Genomic DNA, 19,925 nt, shown 5'->3' on the forward strand with positions numbered 1-19,925 from the left:
ATCGGAGACACTCCGTCTCGGAAATTTCCCGTCCACAAGGTTGTTGATTTCAACCCCGCCACGAGCGACAAAGTAGCTCTGACTCGAGCTCGAGACGGCTCAAATTCGTGTTATGACCAGGATAGCAACCGCGTTTGAAGATCCCGCGCGCTTGCCCCTGTCCTTGGCGAGCATGATTTTCGGGCCATTCAAAGACAAGAGACGATCCTCGCCCACTCCGTCCGACTTCAACAAGTATATGCTAAAGTCAGTGTTTTTGCAACCACAATTCATCTGAAGCGGCATTCGAAGCCATTCCTATTATCAAAATGTCCAGGCTGAGTTGCGTTCCCTTTGTCGAATAAGTCATAGCCTACCCTGTAAGAGAGTTGCGTTGTCCCCAAAGCCACCGATAACATCATTCATGGATCTCGATACAGAGGCCCTGGGCATGCGGATATACCTTCCCCATCTGGAGCATAGCATATTTAGCAGTGAAGGGCCAAAGGAGCCTCCTTTCGTCCAGTCCCCACAATCATCGTGGAGTTTCGGATGTCCGCGGATAGAGAGGCTGTGCTCAGTTCCCACCTTAGCCCGTTGCTTTGACGCATGCCATCCAAGCCGGATAAATCTTTCAACCAATGAATGAAGCTGAGAACCAATCAGAAATTCTCATCAGATAAGCTATTAACATGAATAGTACAGAGCAGGAAACGGGTCATCAGAGAAGCATGACCCCTAGGCTTGGCTCAACTGAAGTATGTAGCGCTGGCCCTAAAATAAGGGGCTTTGGGGTGGAATTTTTGTTGAGGGGCAGCTCCATAATCTGAGTCCGAGGCACTCGTACTTATCCGAAGTAGGAACAACAAACCAGACATCGTCCGTCATTGGGAATCTTTCTCGATTACGTCAAGTGACTGTTATAACTGCTTGAGGAAGGAGCTTCGTATGTACATGAGCCTATCCGTGGTACCTTCAGTCACTCTTTTGCAGCGCAGCCTCCGTCACTCATTCGAACGACAAACACTACCATTCGCTAATCTCTGAATTTTGTTCATCGTACAATTTCTGTCATTGAAGTTCCGCCTTAGCACCGTCTCGATTATGCGGATAGTCACGATAATTCAAGCCTTGAGCTTCTCGTTAGCTCTGGCGTCACCTTTGCCCCAAGACAGCGGACCTGACAAAACGTGCAAAACTGAGCCATTGACTGCCAATACATGGAAGACGCTACGCATCGATAAATGGTTTGAGGACTATGCATTCAACATGACCCAAGGAAAGTCCAACAACGTGCAGCTGTTTTCTTCAAACTTCGGTGCACCCAACTTCTTTTGGTATTTTGACAGTCTAGCTACGATGCATTTGAGGGCGAAGCTGATACAAATCAATACATAGTGGGTTGGATTCTTTTTGCAACGCGGGCCAACCATGCCTGCCCGTTCCGTTTCCTGCTTGGTCAGTCATCATTCTACGCTCGTGAGCCGACTTTCTTGGGTTAGTAACTAACGGTGGGTGGTGTCTTTTCCTTTAGGTACGTCTTAGTAGCCATGCAAAACTGGAATAGCTACATGAACTCCGTGAACACGGCCATCATTTTCGCCTCGAGCATCATGTCGATGGTTCTTCCCGAGATTGTTACCGACTTCTACCCAAAGCCTCAGGACAACGTCACCCCTCTGAAGGACGCATTTAGAATGTTCAATACGGTGTTGGGGGTTGTGCCTCTGACTGGAGCTATAAGTACCGCAGGTTCTTCGGTTAGAGGGGGATTGAACTTCATCAACACCCAACTGAAAGTCCCCAGTGGAACAGATCAATTCCTCGCATGGACGCAAATCAGCAGTACCATGGCGACGGTTGTACAAACATATCAGAAAGCAGTTTCGCAGGCTGTCCAAACAAGTCTGGACGCAAACCTCTTGCAATCTGTGGGCGGCATGTACAGCAACCTCTACGAAGGCCAATTCTTGGGGGTGCATCAGAACTTCACCCAGAACGACATCCAAGAGAGAGTCATTGACACCTTCAAGATCCGCGCGGTTGCTCTTGCACTTCAAGCTCAAAGGATGTTCATTTATCGCTTTAAAGGACGACCGTCATGCGCGGAGTACGGAAACGCCGGCATGTGCGTTCAAGAGGGCTCAACGTGGACTGGCTACAGCCTTTTACAGCTGGACCGCCAAGACAATGGCGTTATGCAGAACGGGGCTGTTGACACACTCATCAGCAAGTACGGATTGACCCAAGAAGAGATCCTTATTGGCCCGACCAAGTGCTACGATGCCAACGGCCAAAAGCAACTTACGGACAGCTTTGGCGAAACTCTTCCTCTTGATCCTAAGGCCGAGTGTCTTTTCATGGTTCCGACATGTGACGGCTGGCTGGATGCAGCTGGGATTTCTCACCCAGAGGCCGATGGATACCGTGACAGATGTGGCAATCAGGGCGTCCCGCTGTAAGTAGACATGAAAGTCGAATCTAGGATCATGGAGCATGTAAGGATCCATTAGGTGGGGTCGGATCTGGGGAGTTAGGCAGAACGACAATACTGGGTCCGGATAGGCTCATGGACCAGATGGGTGGTAATAGCCCAGATGTTTTGAGAAGGTCGCGCGGATCAGACTTTTAAGCTTTGTGCTCGTGTGCTATGGTATGCTCGACAAGAGACGACTGTTTCACCGTGTTGAACGGTCAGTGCATTACACGCAAAAAACACGTTTAGCCCTGTGATAAGTTGAGTACAAGAAGTTCCTTGGCCCTGGGTTTGTGTCAGCGCAACATTGTAACCTATCACAAATAATTCCGATGGCTCTTGGCGACCTGCCAAAATTCACTGGAAAGAGCAACCATTGCAAAGCTTATTTACAGATTGTTGCAACGACAGCCCAGGGAACAGTAGCGCTTGCACCGATGCATCATCATCACCGAGCTCCAGCTCTGTCGGCATCGTCCACATCCTCTTGGCTTCTAAGCTGCCGCACACCGGTGTACCTCCAATTAGATATGTACGTCTCGAATGCTTGTTCTCCGTGCTTCCCGTTCGAGGTGGCGTAGACTCCCAAGACGACCCCTGAAACTATGTCAGCGTGATTCAAGACATGCAGTGGACTTTGACATACCGGAGTAGTAGGGCACCAATTCGGTACCCTTGCAATGACCAAATATTTTCATTTTAGGGTCTTCTCCTGGCCCAGCAAGTCCGGCCGAGAAGGCAAAATGCGTGCTGTTGATCGCCTCGATCTGAAGAGCAAGCTTCTGTCCAGCCCACCCGTCAGGCAGAGGGAACACTTGGTTTGGAGGGTTCTCCATCGCTCGGTAGGGTGTCTCTGAAATACCCCTGAAACGTAGATGTGGTCGCAGATCTTGACTTCCATTGGATTTGAGCATGACGATACCCAAGTCAAAATGTTGCGCCTGATCCTGTATTGCTGAGACGCCAACCTCCATCTCCTCCTTTGTCAGAGACTTTGACCAATCCACCTCCACGCGGAACCGGAACAGTGAGTGCGCCATGCGGCGCCCGACAAAGGTTTGCCCCCTCCCCAAAGCAAAATCTGCGTCAAACGCTGTGAGGTTGAGAACTGATGACTTGAGTGCGAGTGTATTCCAGTGTCCCGGGGATGAGACGGCGTAGTTCCTTGATTTGGGAAGACGCCAGTGTACGAAGTGGATCGGAAGTTTGCTGCCAGGAGAGAAGGTGACGGTATCGTCTGCATCACTGAGTTGTCCTTCGCCTTGCTCGGGAATAGCTTCGGGCGGTAGCGGCCAGCCGGACATATCGCCCGTGACAGGCGTGAAGACAGGGAACTCCCCTTCATTCCATGTGACTGGCGTGAGAACCGTCTCGCGACCCATCGGTAGGTTTCCGAAGTAAGCCCCTGGATCTTGGCCGTATGTGCCGCCGGCACGAACCGCTAGAGCAATAGACCACCATTGACCCTTGGCATCTTGGAAGAGATCTGCATGTCCGACAGCCTGGAAGTACGAGCTTGTGTTGTTCGCTGAAGTAAGAAGAGGATTCCCAGGTGCAGGCTCGTAGGGGCCGGTCAAGTTGCGTGAACGTGCCATCGTAACCATGTGATTCTCGCGCGTACCACCTTCAGCCAGAAGTAGGTAGTAGTAGCCGTCTCGTTTCCAGATATGTGGTGCTTCAGGGGATCGTCCGCCTGTGCCGTTCCAAGGCATGATGATGTCCCCAATCTCACCAGTCTCCAGGTCTAGAGGGGCATGCATAATGCCCGGATAGTAGGCTGCGGTGTGGGCGCCTGAGACGTATGTCTTGCCGTCATCATCCCAAAACGGTGAGGGATCGAAGCCCGGGAAGCTGAAGTGAACAGGATCAGACCAAGAATCTGAGCTGTAGGGGTCTGTTGCCGTGAGAACGAAGTTATCCCATCGACTATCGTTGGTTCTTGGTAGCTGTTGATTAACTAGTGTACAGAGTAGATAGAAGGTGCCTTGATGGAAGCGAAGAGTGGGTGCATAGATTCCACTTGTGGCTTTTGGTAGAAAGGCCATGCCGGGAAGCTGGTCTGCTCGGCTGAAGGCGTTCGAGACATGTTTCCAGTGGATCAGATCTCGACTTGCGTGGATTGGCAGACCCGGGAACGCGAGAAAGCTTGACGTCGCGCAGAAGAAGGTATTATCAAGTTCAGGAACGAAGACACAACTTGGATCCGGATTGAAGCCGCTGATGATTGGGTTTTGGAAGGTGGAGTTCTGCGCTTGGCTGAGCCCGAGGAGGGCCAGCGTCGAGAACAAGAGCTTGCACTTCATGATGACGCGATTGGGAATGGCTGATCTCAACAGAGCATTTGGAATAAAGGATCCCAGCCTTTGCGTAGTCTTCTTACGAGAACCCACCCCGCCTTTAACATGTCTTCAGAATCCCGAGGCTGTGGATAACCCCGCTTAAGAACCATGGAAAACTTGCATCGTCGGGTTCACAACCGGAGGTGGAGTTGTCGAGGATCGGAAGGCCGGAGACCAATTTTCGGTTCAGTGAAGTCACGATTCGGCGCTTTTCCGAAGCCCCGGTTCACTGGCGAGTCCTGATCGGGGGGTTCTGAGTTTAGCCTGAATCGCCTTCTACCGATCTTCTCCAGCTTTGGGGGAACCCAGAATGCGGGGAAGATGCACGACGACTTGGCCAAGCCCCAACACGTGGAGGAAGTGTGCATTTCCGTATATTTCTCAGTGCTGACAAGAAATGAGCTTCTTAGCATGCAAGCCATCATTGGTGAATATCCGTTATTGCCACTATTTACGGAACCTGGGTGTTTTTAAATTACAGTTCTCCGACAAAAGGATTCTACTGGTTTCTTCCCAATCTACCCAAAGAGGCGTCTTTCCTCCACGTAATCGAACAAATTCCAAGAACCAGTGAAGCACACCTGGTGTCTTCACTTTTGGAAAACATCCCTGCATTGCTTCAAAGTCTTCCGTTGGTTGCCCTGCTCGTCGAAGTTGTCCTTGCTCAACCAAGACTCCAGTCCACCCTTGACGACGGGCCATTCATCGTCTGTGATGCTAAACCAGGCTGTGTCTCTGCGCCTTCCCTTGATGACCATGTGTTTTCTATGACAAGTCAAGTCAGTTAATGTTTTCCTGATCTCGCGATCAACACATACCTGAAAATACCCTCAAATACAAACCCGAGCCGGTCTGCAGCCGCAAGACTCGGCTTGTTGAGATGGTTTGCCTTCCATTCCAGTCGCTCGAATTTCAACTCGTCAAAAGCCTCCTTCATCAGGAGATAGAAGGTCTCTGTTGCTTGCCGAGTTCGCTGTAGCTTTTGGCTAAAGCAAATCGATCCGATCTCGATACGCCTGTGTGCCGGAACGATTGACATGTACGTCATGAATCCAACCGGCTCCGATGACGGATCTGATGCCGGGCCCGACAACACGGTAAAGTACAAAGGGTCTTTGGACGCTGACCATTTTTTGACATCGGCCTCGAACTCCGCATACTCGAGATACGGGTCTGGGAACAGATACGTCCACAAATGGGCATTCTCCTCGCCGCCAACATGTTTGAACAGAGCCTTCGCGTGTGATGGTTGGAGGGGAACCAGTGCGGTGTACCGACCGTGCAGCGGGTCGCGGGGCAAGGCCTCAGCTGGTCCATCGGGCGAGACTTTGGGGCCAACCTGACGCTCCATTGCTTCAAGTAATTGAAAGGTAAGTCCGTGCCGTACAATCGTAACCAAAGGAGAAAAAAGAACAAGCGTGACTGATAACAGCTCAAGTGAAGGGATCGAAACTCGCACAATGAGGTTTAGATAAACGTGGAACGAGTTAACCGGCTTGGAGGGACTGACGGGTGATATATGAACTTGGGCCAAAATGCGATCCACCTTGGCGCTTCCTTTGGGGAACCCACTCACTAACCAGACGCCAATTACGCCGTGACGTGATCCGTCCGCAGCGCCTTCGAAATGCCCTGATCCGCCGGCCTTTCTTAGCAGGACGATGCTAACCCTGCACACGTAGGATTCACTAGTGGAAACATCGTTGCAGGGAAGTTATTAATATCATTGCCGGATTTCAGTTGCCTGCCAGCCGCGCGCCAATTGGGCCCATTGGTGGCGGCTATCACCAACAACTTCATGTCGATTCAGGAACCCCACCAACGAGGTCCAAGTCCACAAGGAGGGGCACCTACGCTGAGTAGCATCCGACAATGTGGACCTCGCAACCGCTCTCATCTTCATCTCCGCGACGGTAAGTGCCCACTCTCAGTTGCTGTTGGAACTTGGGTCGGCGAACTCAATTGGCCCAGATGATCTCTGACATTGTTGGTGCTGAAGTATGGCGAATCCTCGCCGCGTTATCTCGCGTCGCCTACAGGGATTGTACGTATGAAACAGAAGAGAACCAACAGAGTTTCACTGAGGCCATCCCGGCGCTGAGAGCAATGTCTCTCAAGTTGTTGTTGACTCAAGAAAAAGCACGTACACGCCCAGAGCATCCCAATACCCAAACTTGTGCTCCCTCGACCCTGTGAACTCTGTTTTCTGACTTTAATGCCACATTTTGCTTGTGTCTTTGCCCGCTCGATGCAACAATGTCACAAACTTCGCCGATGGATTACGAGTACGCTGCCCTGCCGACAGACCGCCATATCCGGGTAATCCATCTTTTGCCTGCCGCAACTCCCGAAGCACCCTTACATTGCTACATTCGGGAAGTCCATATCGATGACGACGAAGGCCTTTATTTTGAGGCGATATCCTACACATGGGGTACGCCAACTTTCGACCATACCCTCCACCTCAACAGACAAGACACCGTCTTCAACATCACGTCAAGTCTTTCAAACGCCCTTCGATGTTTCAGACTCAGAGATCGACCCAGATTTCTCTGGGCAGATGCTGTGTGCATCAACCAGAACGACAAGCGGGAAAAGAGCTCGCAGATCCCACTCATGGCGGACATCTACCGAAGGGCCAATAGTGTTCTGGTCTGGCTCGGCGACGCGAATGACGCGGAGACAGCTATGCGCGTCCTGAGCCGAATGAGTCGTTCGATTGGCCCAGAACTTGATACCAACGAAAAGGCAGCCATCATCTCGTCCTTGGATATCTTGCTTCAACGACCTTGGTTCAGCCGTCGATGGATCATCCAGGAGATCGTCCGCAATCATGATGTTTCAATGCACTGTGGATCATCTTCGTTGTCATGGACCAGACTCATTGCAATCCTTGCGAGGCTTGGAACGGATACCGGAACAACCAACCAGCAGGCTGTCGATGCATTGACTCAGATGCGCAACTTGTGGAGACGTACGGTCCTCTTGGAGGATACCAAAGTCGGCCATACTTTGCTCGAAAACATGCACACCTTCAGTCACTTTGGCTGTGCGGACGATAGAGATCGTCTGTTCGCACTGGCAGCTTTGTCATCTGACGTGTCCATGGCGAAAGAGCCTAGATACCCAAAACGAAATATTTACGTCGATCCAGTCGGACTCGAATATCTGGCTCAGCCCAAGCCGCATGAAAGACTCTTCCGTGTTGTTCCCGATTATTCAAAGTCCACAGAGGATATCTATATTGAGTTTGCCGCCGAGGTAGCACGAAATGGGTTATTCTCCTGGTTACTGTGTCGAACCTGGCACCAACAGTACTCTGAGAAGCTGCCAGCTTGGGCCCCGGACTGGCGTGCTGAAGCAACCGGAACTCCTCACTTTGTGAAAGAACTTCTCAAGGGATATTCCAGACGCGAAGATTGGGCATCCAGGGGTCTCCCCATGATGGCAGACTGGCCTAAAACTAGGCTGCAAGGAAGCACTTTGAGGCTACGGAGCTTTAGCGTCTTACACCCTGGCATACGTGTGACATCTCGGAGCTGGGAAACCCCAAGGAATGTGGCATCGCTTGAGATCCAATGGAGAAGCCAGGCTCTCAACTTCGATACTGGCACTGATGTTCTCGAATGGGTTGAATCATTCACTCACAGCATCAGCAACTTTTTGAAGTCTGTTAAGCAGGTACGCAGTCAGCTTTTGGTGGCTAAGTACAAGCCGCTGACGTTCTCCAGTCCCCATTCGATGACTTCGATGTCCACGACGCGTCGTTTTCACTTTTCAGCCATCTTCTCGGATACGGATCGAATGCGACATACTGGTGTGATGATAAGGCATCGGTGACAGAGAAGATGAAGGCTCACGGCGTAAACACCGAAGGTTCTACTTTCTGTGTTCTTAATGGAGGTTATTTCGTCATACTCTCCCAAGGCGGCGATGAAAATCAGGAAACCTTTCTTGCGTACACTCCAGCGGACATCGACATGAAACACGATATCATTATCCGGCCTGAGAACTCGTTGTCGTTGGCAATGCGCTCAGTGAAGGTACGAGTGCGGCCTGTGGCTTTATCCTTGATCATGCGGGAACAAAATGGCCAATATCCCACTCCGCCATGGACAGATTGCCCTCTAGGCCATTTAACTAATATTTTCACGCTACGTGGGCAAGCCTTAATGGTAGGTATACAAAAGCTATCTGTTCGCCGAAGTGGACGAGAAGAATGGGCACAGAAGTCATATTATGATCTTGATTTGGCTTAGAGTATCATATGTTGGAAGCAACATTGAATGTGTAATCGTTTGATGTGCATTATCCCCATGCCATGTCTTCCGTGATTATATTTCGTTAATACAGAAAGTCTCAGGGTATATGAATGTTGAAACTTTAGGTAAGATGCGCGTTAAGCTTTGAGTGATTATGGCCTGTTTGAAGTGTTTCGTCTGATAGGGTTTGTGCGTTACAACAAGGAGATTATCAACATAAAGGGCACATGTTGTTAGATCGTTCACCCTCAGGAGACCTTTAGTGTCGAAATGCAGGTTCTCTAGCTGTTATAGGATTATCCCATGAAGTACAGGCTACAAATGAAACTTTGATTCATTTCAAATCTGCGCGACACACGCACTTCTTGCCATGCCGTGAGCAACAAAGTGATATTGAGAATCTAGCTCATAAAGAAAGGCTGAGAAACATGAGGCTATCACTAGGGATGAAGTTTGAATCGAGGATAAGCTATAACAGCGGTAGCAGAGACATCAGCAGCAAAGATGACAATAGTAGAGAAAATCACAATAGAGATGACGATGACAGAGATGAGGACGACAGAGACGACAGAAGTGGCAACGGTAGAGATAACAAGGATAGAGCTAATGGGTGTAAAGACAGTGAGGGCAAAGACAACGAGGAGAAAAGCAAGGAATGGCGATGGTAAGGGTTGCAATGCAGCTAGAGGCCACATTAAATGTGGTATCGGTTTTAAATTTTGACGACATATACGCAGTCATTGTGCAGTCTCTCTCGCGACTCACCAGGCTGGCTGCTATCACGTGGCGACTCATTTTTTGGCCTTCAGCTGGAGAACCATGCATGTCAGATCCAAATCCGCTGCCGTGCGTCTGATAGGGACGTCGTGCGCGACCCAGCGCGGAAGGCAAGCCTTGCCCAGGCTCTAATCAGGCAGGCGAAGAGAGAGCTCCACAAGACCAGCCGCTGTTTCGATTCTACCCCTCTCTTCTCTTCCATTTTCGTTGGGTCCCCTCTTGCCTCATCGCATTCACCGTCGAATATTCCCCTTAATTCCTGACCTGTGTCGTTCCGAGCACCCTCAAAGGAACGTGGAGCTACTTCGAGGATCTTCCCATTCATCGATGTAACGCAACTGGCTCTCAGGCATGACCGACTTATCGATATACACTGTCGGGTGGATATGCGCCATCGACATCGAGTACACCGCCGCGCGAGCCTTCCTCGACGAAACTCACGAGCGGCCCGAAGCAATCCCAGTTCACGATAACAATGCATACACTCTCGGCCGAATAGGAAAGCACAGCGTGGTGATTGCGGTCTTACCCGACGGTGAATACGGTTTATCCACGGCGGGAATTGTTGCCCAGCGTATGCTTGGCTCCTTTCCGAACGTTCGCATCGGCCTGATGGTCGGAATTGGCGGCGGTGCCCCTAGTCAAAGAACGGGACACGACATTCGCCTCGGAGATGTTGTGGTCAGTTCTTCTCGTGACGGCCACACAGGTGTACTTCAGTACGATTTCGGCAAGACTATCCAGGACCAGGAGTTCAAGGTTACGCGGTCTTTAAATCTCCCGTCAGATGTCCTCAGAGCGGCTGTGACTGAACTGAGAGTCATTTTTGAGGAAGAAGGGAGCAACCTACCCCAGGCGATTGATGTCGCATTATCGAAGAAGCCAAAGCTGCGTCGCAAGTACGATCGACCGCCATCGGAGACGGATAGACTTTTCCTCAGTCATGTGGTCCATGAGCCTAATACCCCGATCGAAACGCCCGAGCCAGATCTTCTAGTATCTAGGCCAGAACGAGGAGAAGATGACGACAATCCGGCCGTCTTCTATGGACTCATAGCATCTGCCAATCAACTCATGAAGGACGCGAATACTCGAGATAAATTCGCTGCAGATAAAGGTGTTCTATGCTTCGAGATGGAAGCTGCGGGACTTATGAATCACTTTCCGTGCTTAGTGATCAGAGGTATCTGTGACTACTCTGACTCTCATAAGAATAAGCAGTGGCAAGGCTACGCAGCTATGACTGCAGCTGCCTATGCCAAGGCACTGCTATCAATACTTTTGCCGACCAAGGTTGAAAATGAGAAGAGACTCGCGGAGATCGTCGAAGTTGGACGTAAGTAGTCACGTACAGTGTTATCGTAGGGCTTGATTTAATTGTCGATGCAGTACAAAACGTCTTCGAGACAATGTCGAGCGTCAGCCAGTCGATTGATTATGGTATCTTGAACAAACTGACAGTAGCCACAGGCGCTGCGTATGACTCTAAAGATAACCATCATGAAGAGCCATGTCTTCCGGGTACCAGAGTTGAGCTTCTCGAGGACATCAGATGCTGGGCCCAGGACCCGACCGACCGCAGGATCTTCTGGCTGAATGGAATGGCCGGCACTGGTAAGTCCACTATTTCTCGCACCGTCGCGGCGAAATGCGCAGAACTTGATATTCTGGGAGCTTCCTTCTTCTTCCGAAGAGGAGAAAGTGACCGAAGCTCGGCGGGTCTTGTGTTCAGCACAATTGCTAGACAACTGGCCGAACGACGACCGGACCTTCGTCAACCCATCATAGAGGCCGTCAAGAATTCCCAAGATATATCCTCTAAGCAGATTTCGGAGCAATTTCGGCAGCTACTCTTGGAACCCTTCCAGCAGACGTCATCTCTGCCAGCCGGACAGGCACAAATACTTATCATCGATGCTCTAGACGAGTGCATAGATGATAGAGATGTCGAGAGTCTTGTTGCTTTGCTCTCTGAACTAGTCAAGCCCGAGTCATTCGGCCTCAAACTCTTCATTACCAGTCGGCCCGATGTTGCGATCAAGTTTGCTCTTGGTCCAATCAAAGGATCATATCAAGAGATAATCCTCCATGAGGTTACAGAGGCCTTCATTGACAAAGACATCGAAACATACCTGAGGGCTACATTGTCAAAAGTCAAAGACAGGTGGAACCGCGTACCGGGCAATGCTCTTCGGGAGGTACCAATGGACTGGCCGGCGGAAGAAACCCTTGAGATCCTTGTCAAACATGCTAGGCCTCTCTTCATCTTTGCTGCAACAGTTTGCCGCTTTGTGGGGGATTTTCGACTTGGAAGCCCGCAGGAGCAATTGGAGTACATAATTCGCATTGTTGAAGATCGAGGAATTGGAGGTAACATGAGTGCCACGTACTTGCCTGTCCTCCATAACCTGACAAAGAATGGATATGGGTTCAGAATGGAGAACTCCCACCAGCTACAGAGCTTCCGTCAAATTATTGGAAAAATAATCCTCCTCGAGCAGCCTTTGCACGCTGAGTCTTTATCAAGCCTGATCAACACCAAAGCAACCGACATTCGCCGCATCGCTGGTCTTCTCAAATCTGTCCTCGACATCTCTGAGGACAAAAACCCACTAATCAGACTATTTCATCTATCGTTTCGCGATTTCTTGCTGAGTTTAGAGGCAGGGCAGTTCAGAGTTGATTTCAAAGCAACTCACAAACAAATTGGACTTGACTGCATCAGACTGCTCTCAGATGGAAAGGCTTTGCGGTACAATATGTGTGATCTACAGCCAGGTGATGGTTTATCTGGGATGGACATTCAGCTGGCATGTCGACAATTCCCTCCACATATACGGTACTCCTGTTGTCACCTGGTCGACCACTTGGAGCAATCGGGGAATGTCATACGAGAGGACGATAACTTCCACAGGTTTCTTCGGGTTAACCTTCTGTACTGGATGGAAGCTTTGTGTTTACTTGGCGAGTCTTCAGCTTTGATGAAAATCCCGGGTAGACTGCTGCGTTTGATCGAGGTCAGTTTTCCAACAAAACTTTTGGCCGCTTACTGAAGGTTAACTGGATGATGATCAGGCATCCCCCGACAGAGATCTTGTGAAACTAGTCGAAGATTTTGATATTTTTACTCGCCGTTGGATTTCAGACATCTCTAGGTATCCTCTTCAGCTGTATTGGTCAGCACTTCAATTCTCTCCCCACGAAAGTACCATCCGCAAGGCATTTGCCAATTGCATTCCCACGAGCATTGACTGCGTTTCGAAGCCGGATCCTCACTGGTCCGCATTAAAACTGATCAACCCTGTTGAAATTGGTTGTTATCCAGTCTACTCTACGGCTATATCGCCAGATTCCATATACTTAGCCTGTGGTGGTGGAGATGCGAGTATTGGGGTCTGGTCGTTGTCCACTGGTGCCGTTGTGCACCGCTTCAGCACCCAGCATCCAAGCGACGACTACGACCGTGCCATAGTATCGCTCGTGTTTTCGGCGGACTCGGCACGACTTGTTGCAGCCTCAGACTGCCACTTTTGCATCTTCGATATGAAGACTGGATATTTAGCGCAGAGATTCTCGTGTACGGAAAAGACGACGATCCAAATCGATATGTCGCATCATTCAGACGAATTTGCGTCCATTCATACCGATGACACAATTGCCATATGGCGCCCATTCACGGACAACGAGCCACGATGGCTCAAAGACCCTGGCTCATGGGGCTCACAATCGGCACCTTCAGAGGACAGTGGATTGGAGTGCTCTGTTTCAGATGACCTGGAATCAGCTGGACAAGTTTCCGAGGACCTGGAGTCGAAGGACCTAGAGTCGGAGGACCCCAGACAGCAGCGATATCTTTTGGCAGCTGTCGGCTATTCAAAAGATTCCAAGCTTATAGCTGGTTATTTTCGAACCACAAACACGACGCACATCTGGTGTGTAGCTACAGGACAACATCTTCGCCGACTGATGTCTACGCCGGACGATCATCTCTCGAGAGTATTCTCGTCCTCGTCAATGATTCCTTCCATAAGGCGAGAAAGCGGTGATGTTGACGTCTTTGACATCGCGACCGGTGGGCACATTTATACGTTACCGGATGCTGATCGCAGGGGTCAAATTGCGATCTCCCACGACGCTCGCTTTGCCGCATCTACGTCAGGAAAAATGATCACGATATGGCGTCTGCGTGATGGAGGCATACACAAAAGTATCACTTCTCGGACTTTACGTCAACACCGCCCTAAGAGCCTCAGCGCACTTCCTAATTTAATCTTTTCCGGTGACGGCCAGTATTTGATCACGACGAATGAAGAGTACGTTGGAATCTGGTCTATGGCATCGTTGGCTCAAGCTGATTCCACCGCGAACGATAAAAGCCAATCATACGACGAGTCGCAGGGGGTTGAAAAAAGCGAATATTGCGAGATTCTGGTATCGACAGATCATTTGGTTGTGACAGCTTCCCGTGCATCCTTTTGGCGCAGGGTGAAGGTCTATTCTACAACAAGTGGCAGAGTAATCCAAACACTGGAAATCCCTGATGAAGGGGCGCGAATTAATAAGGCTCAGTTTTCACCAGATCACCGTTATTTGTTTGTTTCTGACCCTCGCGGCCACCACAACATTTTGAATATCGATAGCGGAGGCTTGTTCACCATGAATCTCGAACTCACACCTCTGGACACTTTCGGTCTCTCAACCCAGCCAGCAGCATGCGTGTCATTTTCACATGATTCAATGCTAGTTGCCGCGTCAGGACCACAGGGAGCTGCCATTTACTGGCTTCTCACAGGCGAACGTTTGGGGCACGTCGCAGATGGTATTGGTCCTTTGATCATGCCAAAAGATGGGAAAACACTTTTATACTGTACTACGGAAGAGTCAAACACGGAGTATAGGTCGCAGGTGAAAACGTATTCTATGGCCACAGCCGAGACAGAGGTTACCCATCGATTCTCACACGAGGTATACGCAATGGGCCTCTCACCAGACTCATTATGGTCCCTTTTTGAGACAACGAAAAGCCACAGCGAAGATGAACGCGGGTTCAACTGGCTATGGCTTGTTCACAACCAAAACAAGAACAGGCTCAACATCAACAGAAGTCACGGCCACTTTTCAACAGCCTTCTCGAACGACTCTTCAAAACTAGTGGAGGCGTGCGCCAGAGCAAAAGGTCAAAACGACGTTGTCAAGATTTGGTCGCTGCTTACGCGTGCGGTGATCCATGTCATTGAATTTGGAAATTCCTTCCTCACTCTTGGCGTATATTCATTTGAATGTATTCCACTTGCTTTCTCAGATGATGATAAAGCACTGGTACTGCCCGTTGGAAAGGTTTGCATTGATTACGCATCAGCATATCTCAAAGAATCTGCCATATCTCAAATTGTCCATTCGTCACCGCAAACTGTTCAACCCCTATCGGGATGGTATGGATATGCTTTCAAGCTCGACGAAGGCTGGATAATCAAAAACGATCGCCAGGTGGTGCTACTGCCACCAGAATGGGCATGCGGCAATCCTCGGAATTGGGTGTCAACACGAGTGCATGACAATTATATTGCATGGATTACTAGAAGAGAAGACCTCTTTATCATGAGAACTTCTTCATATTGAACTGGTCATATTAAAATGGATATTATGCCAACAACCGTCTCAAATGAGGGAAAGGAGGTGGTGTATATCAAGAGGTTTGCTAGTCGGGCAGTGTCCCCTATGATCTGTAGTTATAGAGAGAATAATAAAAGTACTGATAAGGATAATAATAACGATGATTATGTGAACAATAAATAACGATAATAATAATAAGAAGAACAAGAATAGGAAAAGGAATAGTCGCTTTAGGAATAGGCGATATTGTTCATATATATGTGTGTCAATACTACCTGGATAGCTGAATGACACTGCCCGACTAGCAAAACTCTACATCAATCCCAGCTAGGGAGCGTATCGCAGCCTTCTCGTGCTGATTTTTAGTAGACGCCGAGCAAAAACCTTGGACCGAAGCAGTAGTGGCCAGGCGTTGTCGTCTTTAACAGTTTCTATTTCCTGGTCTGTGTTCTCGGCACAATTGAAACTGGAACCATTAGTGGATCACGTCAGATACTCAACTTAGCTACCTGGAAGCAATCAGCTTGTGATAGTGAGCAAATTATGATTATTAGTACATCATATTTCTGGATCCTATGGAAGTCTGTGATTCAAGTGGAGCCGTCTTTCTAGTATTTCTTACGAATGTATAGGAGCTCTCAGCCGCAATTCTCAAAAAGTGGTATCACAAATCACAAAGTCGCAATCCTCCATCCATCCCCTTACTTCTTCTCCGCGCTACCCGTAGTCTCAGAATCAACAGCCCCAGCCGGCACCTTTCCCTCCATAACCCCATCCTCACCAGGCTGGAACTCCTCCTTCGCAACCGGTGGGCCGTGAAAGTTCTTCCTCGCGTACGCAAAGTACCACACAACCGCAATGAACGCGAACCCAGCAAACACCACACTCGCGTAGTTCATCGTCGACGCGTCCACGGGCAAGCTAACCGGCATGCAGAAAATAACCACCGCGAACACGATCCACACAATGCAGATGCAGTTGATCAGCGTGCCGAACTTGCCGAGCGGGTACGGCGAGTTCGCCACCGCCTTCCTGCGCTGGATCAGGTTCACCAGCACAGGCACACCGTAACTCGTCGACAGGCAAATCGTCGCCACGCCCGTGAACGAATTAAACGCCGCCGAGGAGCCAAAGTAAATGCACCCCAGCACGCAGTCGACCGCCGTGGACAGGAACAGCGCCCACAGCGGCATGTCGAGCTTGTGGTTGACCTTGCTCCAGAGCTTGTAGCCCGGGATGGCGCCGTCGCGGGCGAAGGCGTAGGTGCAGCGCGACGCGGCGGTGAGGGCGCCGATGCCGGCGAACATGAGGATGCCGAGGATGAGGAAGAGCAGGCCGAAGCCGCCGGCGGCGGAGCCGGTGACGGTCTTGAAGAGCAGGCCGATGGGCTGGGAGTTGGCGACCTCGAGGAGCATGGTGACGTCGGGCAGGACGAAGAGGATGGGGATGAGGTAGATGACGCCGGTGACGCCGGCGGCGGCGACGGAGAGGACGATGGCGCGGGGGACTTCGCGTTCGGGGTTCTGGACCTCTTCGCACATGGAGGCGACCATGCCGTAGCCGGTGAGGGTGTATGCGGCTGTTTTACCATGTTAGCTTCATTTTCTCTCATAGTCTTTATACAAATTGTGATGTACCTTGAAGCAGACCGACGAAGAAGGACCACCCGGAGGGCCATCCGCTAGCCGAAGCATCGTAGTGTGAAAACACAAACTCGGCAGAGCGCTTGCTGGGCGCCATGACCAGGATCGTGACCATGATGATGAGCACGGAGGCGCCGGTCCAGTAGATGCAGACTTTGTTGATCAAATCCAGATACCGCGACCCAAACGCGTTCACACTCGCGCACACGAGCATCACAGCCCAGAAGCACAGCACAGTCTGCCACTCGTTCGCGACAAAGTCCTCGTTGAAGATGCTAATCGCACTCAAAATGAGCTGCGCGCCGCTGAAGTTGATGCTCAGCGTGACGGTCCAGTTCCCCACCAACGTCAGCCAGCCGTCGACGAAGCTGACCATGGGCGCCCAGCCGGCGGGGGCGAGCATCGCGGACCAGTAGTAGACGCCGCCGGCGGTCGGGTAGACGGCGCAGATCTCGGCGAGGGAGGCGGCGATGCAGAGGGAGATGATGGAGACGAGGACCCAGCCCCAGAGGACGGTGACGGCCTGGCCGTTGGTGAGGGTGATGTACATGGTCGTGGAGAGGCCGAAGGGCACGGCCATGATGGCGAAGGAGAGGCCGAGGATGGAGAGCATGGAGAGGTTGCGCGGGAGTTCGGCCTTGTAGCCCAGGCGGGCGAGGGCCTGGTCGGCCGAGACGCGAGGCGGCGCCTCGCCCATTGAGACGGAGCGGATGGAATCCGACATGATGGGTGGTGTTGGAGTGTGAGTTCGGTATCGAGGTGTGTGTTCCGGTGAACGACGTTGAGGTCGGAGGAAGCGGTCGGGATGTGTGTATGTGTAATCCCGCTGTCGACCGGTTCGCTCAGGATCGGGAGGATTGGGCCGGTTTGACAGGTGCCGTGCGCAGGGGAACAGCGCCGGTTTAAAAGGAGTGAACAAGAAGCCCGGCTGTATTAAAATACAAGTAAAGGATACAAAATAAAAAAGGATAAAACCGCACTCACGCGAGCTTCAATTGGGGAAAGGGAAGAAACGGGAAATGGGGGGAAAAGAGGGTTAAGCGACTCTTTTAGTATGCCCGGCAGATTTGGAGAAAGAGACAGCAAGCATGGAAACCCAGCTATGCCGTGGTCTGCCCGCCGTCGATCCAGTCGAGTCACACACACAACGCCGTCAGCAACTACACCAAGGACACAATTCAATGACACAGAAACGGAGGAGATCCATCTTTGGGGCCTGGGCTACGGCGGCGCCCCAATGCAACGGGATCGGGGGGGTGCGTGAGGGGGGACCCAGTTCCAACACGCTAGCCTCTCCCCCACGCCCCGCAGACCGAGAGCAGACAGACGAGCAGATAGATAGAGACACGTTGAATTGGCCGAGATGGGCTTGATGTCCTGTTCGCTGGTGCGGCTGGCTGCGTGGAAGAGTGCTAGTCCGTAGACAAGAGACGAAGCTGTATCTACGGGCCGATGTTAACACAAACTTGCAACCGCGGGTACACGACTATCTTCAACAACGCTCTGTGAAGCTGGGCTGGGTTTAGGCACTTGTCAAGGCAATCATTCATAACAAGCGATATCTTCGGCCCAGGGGGGTCATGTTCGAATGTGGACTGAGAGAAATGGATCTATGGGGTTAGGTGGTTCGTGCGTATCAGCAGTGTCCGCCCGGGGCTTTTCGGTTGGGTGGATGTGTATGTCTCTCTGGCTGTCCGTTTCTGTCTTCTGTGTGCCTGACTGAATCATGAGCATGTCACTTGAGATAGATATCAAACAGCCCGCGGATTGGCGTACACGTCCCTCCCTCTCCGATGGAATAGCCGCGAGAGCTGAGATGCTGCAAGCTGATAACAGAGGTAACACACACTCACACCTAGATAGTTCTCCGGGCGCTCCCAACCGCGGTCCGCAGGATCGGTAGCAGGGAAGACACAGCAGCGAAAGGCTTGTTTTACAGCCCGTGATGTCATGCGACCTACCTATCCCCCCTTCCCCCCCTCTCTCCGCAGACACGCGACGAGCTGCGCTGCAACGAGCCCAGCAGCTGCAACGACGATCAGCCCTTTCGGCCTAGGGCGACATGTCAGTCACATCTGTAGCGCGGTCTGGTGAGGGGGAAGGAAAGCTTGGGTGACGAGCCAGCGGTTCGCACCCGGGATAGTGAGACCCTGGCTAAGGTATTCCCAGGAGAAATGAAGCGACACTGACAGCAGCAGCACCTTATCGCTGTCGAATCCTAACGCCTCACAGTTCCTCAGGGTGTGGCTCGGTGAGCCCGGGCCTAAGCCCGTACAAGCCATGCCGTCCGCCTTCACGGCAGTGATACCTAAAAGGAACGTCTGGTCTGCCATCTTGTTGGGACTGGGTCGATTGGAGCTGGCAGACAAACTTTATGCGTACTCATCACCAGCAACATCGAAATACCACCACCATCTGTTGAACCCCTCAAACAGAAAAGACAACATCCCCTCTGCCAAGAACCATCTCCATAAGCCTCACAATCCAGCTACGCCAGTCCCTCAAACCCCACAAACCCCAACTCCCAGAAATAAACTTCACCTCATGCCGGCACGCGTGATCACTGGTTCTCCCGTCACCCCAACGCCGTCTCCAAGTCCCCGAGTGTCCTCTCAACCACTCACATCACACCCAGACCGCGCTCCCCCAAACCCAGACTACGTACCCTTACCTCAAAAGCAACCGCGCTCCCGCTCCACCTACAAAGATAACGGCGCTTCGCCAGCTTGCTGCTTTCACCACCCACGAAACCACCATCATCCATACTCACACTCTCACACGCGCGCTTCCCCTAATCCCCAGCGTGCCGGCCATCCTATCTCGGAAGACATGAGAT

The 19,925-nt window shown here is 51.2% G+C and overlaps 6 protein-coding genes across 6 annotated transcripts; 3 read left to right on the forward strand and 3 right to left on the reverse strand.

Moving 5' to 3' along the window:
• Window positions 1-1,083: 1,083 nt before the first annotated feature.
• Window positions 1,084-2,441, forward strand: GCG54_00012873 (uncharacterized protein; the record flags this gene model as incomplete). Its single annotated transcript, XM_045412740.1, has 3 exons — window positions 1,084-1,316; window positions 1,378-1,437; window positions 1,514-2,441. 3 exons carry the CDS (start codon window positions 1,084-1,086, stop codon window positions 2,439-2,441), a joined length of 1,221 nt encoding a protein of 406 aa, XP_045268746.1.
• Window positions 2,442-2,903: 462 nt separating this feature from the next.
• Window positions 2,904-4,917, reverse strand: GCG54_00012874 (Non-reducing end alpha-L-arabinofuranosidase BoGH43A; the record flags this gene model as incomplete). Its single annotated transcript, XM_045412741.1, has 3 exons — window positions 2,904-3,052; window positions 3,102-4,850; window positions 4,902-4,917. The coding sequence occupies 3 exons, from the start codon at window positions 4,915-4,917 to the stop codon at window positions 2,904-2,906; spliced, it is 1,914 nt and encodes a 637-aa protein (XP_045268747.1).
• A 467-nt stretch (window positions 4,918-5,384) lies between these two features.
• GCG54_00012875 (uncharacterized protein) lies at window positions 5,385-6,145 on the reverse strand (the record flags this gene model as incomplete). Its single annotated transcript, XM_045412742.1, has 2 exons — window positions 5,385-5,559; window positions 5,613-6,145. The coding sequence occupies 2 exons, from the start codon at window positions 6,143-6,145 to the stop codon at window positions 5,385-5,387; spliced, it is 708 nt and encodes a 235-aa protein (XP_045268748.1).
• A 905-nt stretch (window positions 6,146-7,050) lies between these two features.
• GCG54_00012876 (uncharacterized protein) lies at window positions 7,051-9,053 on the forward strand (the record flags this gene model as incomplete). Its single annotated transcript, XM_045412743.1, has 2 exons — window positions 7,051-8,475; window positions 8,526-9,053. 2 exons carry the CDS (start codon window positions 7,051-7,053, stop codon window positions 9,051-9,053), a joined length of 1,953 nt encoding a protein of 650 aa, XP_045268749.1.
• A 1,131-nt stretch (window positions 9,054-10,184) lies between these two features.
• On the forward strand, window positions 10,185-15,452 carry GCG54_00012877 (uncharacterized protein; the record flags this gene model as incomplete). The annotated part of the gene is made up of 3 exons (XM_045412744.1): window positions 10,185-11,169; window positions 11,223-12,850; window positions 12,909-15,452. 3 exons carry the CDS (start codon window positions 10,185-10,187, stop codon window positions 15,450-15,452), a joined length of 5,157 nt encoding a protein of 1,718 aa, XP_045268750.1.
• Window positions 15,453-16,147: 695 nt separating this feature from the next.
• On the reverse strand, window positions 16,148-18,017 carry GCG54_00012878 (Amino-acid permease BAT1; the record flags this gene model as incomplete). Its single annotated transcript, XM_045412745.1, has 2 exons — window positions 16,148-17,025; window positions 17,084-18,017. Coding segments are annotated over 2 exons (1,812 nt in total), but the record flags the coding sequence as incomplete, so codon positions are not given.
• Between the last annotated feature and the right edge of the window lie 1,908 nt (window positions 18,018-19,925).

The sequence above is a fragment of the Colletotrichum gloeosporioides genome (assembly GCF_011800055.1).
Source record: "Colletotrichum gloeosporioides strain Lc1 chromosome Unknown consensus_16, whole genome shotgun sequence".
Classification (NCBI taxonomy): domain Eukaryota; kingdom Fungi; phylum Ascomycota; class Sordariomycetes; order Glomerellales; family Glomerellaceae; genus Colletotrichum; species Colletotrichum gloeosporioides.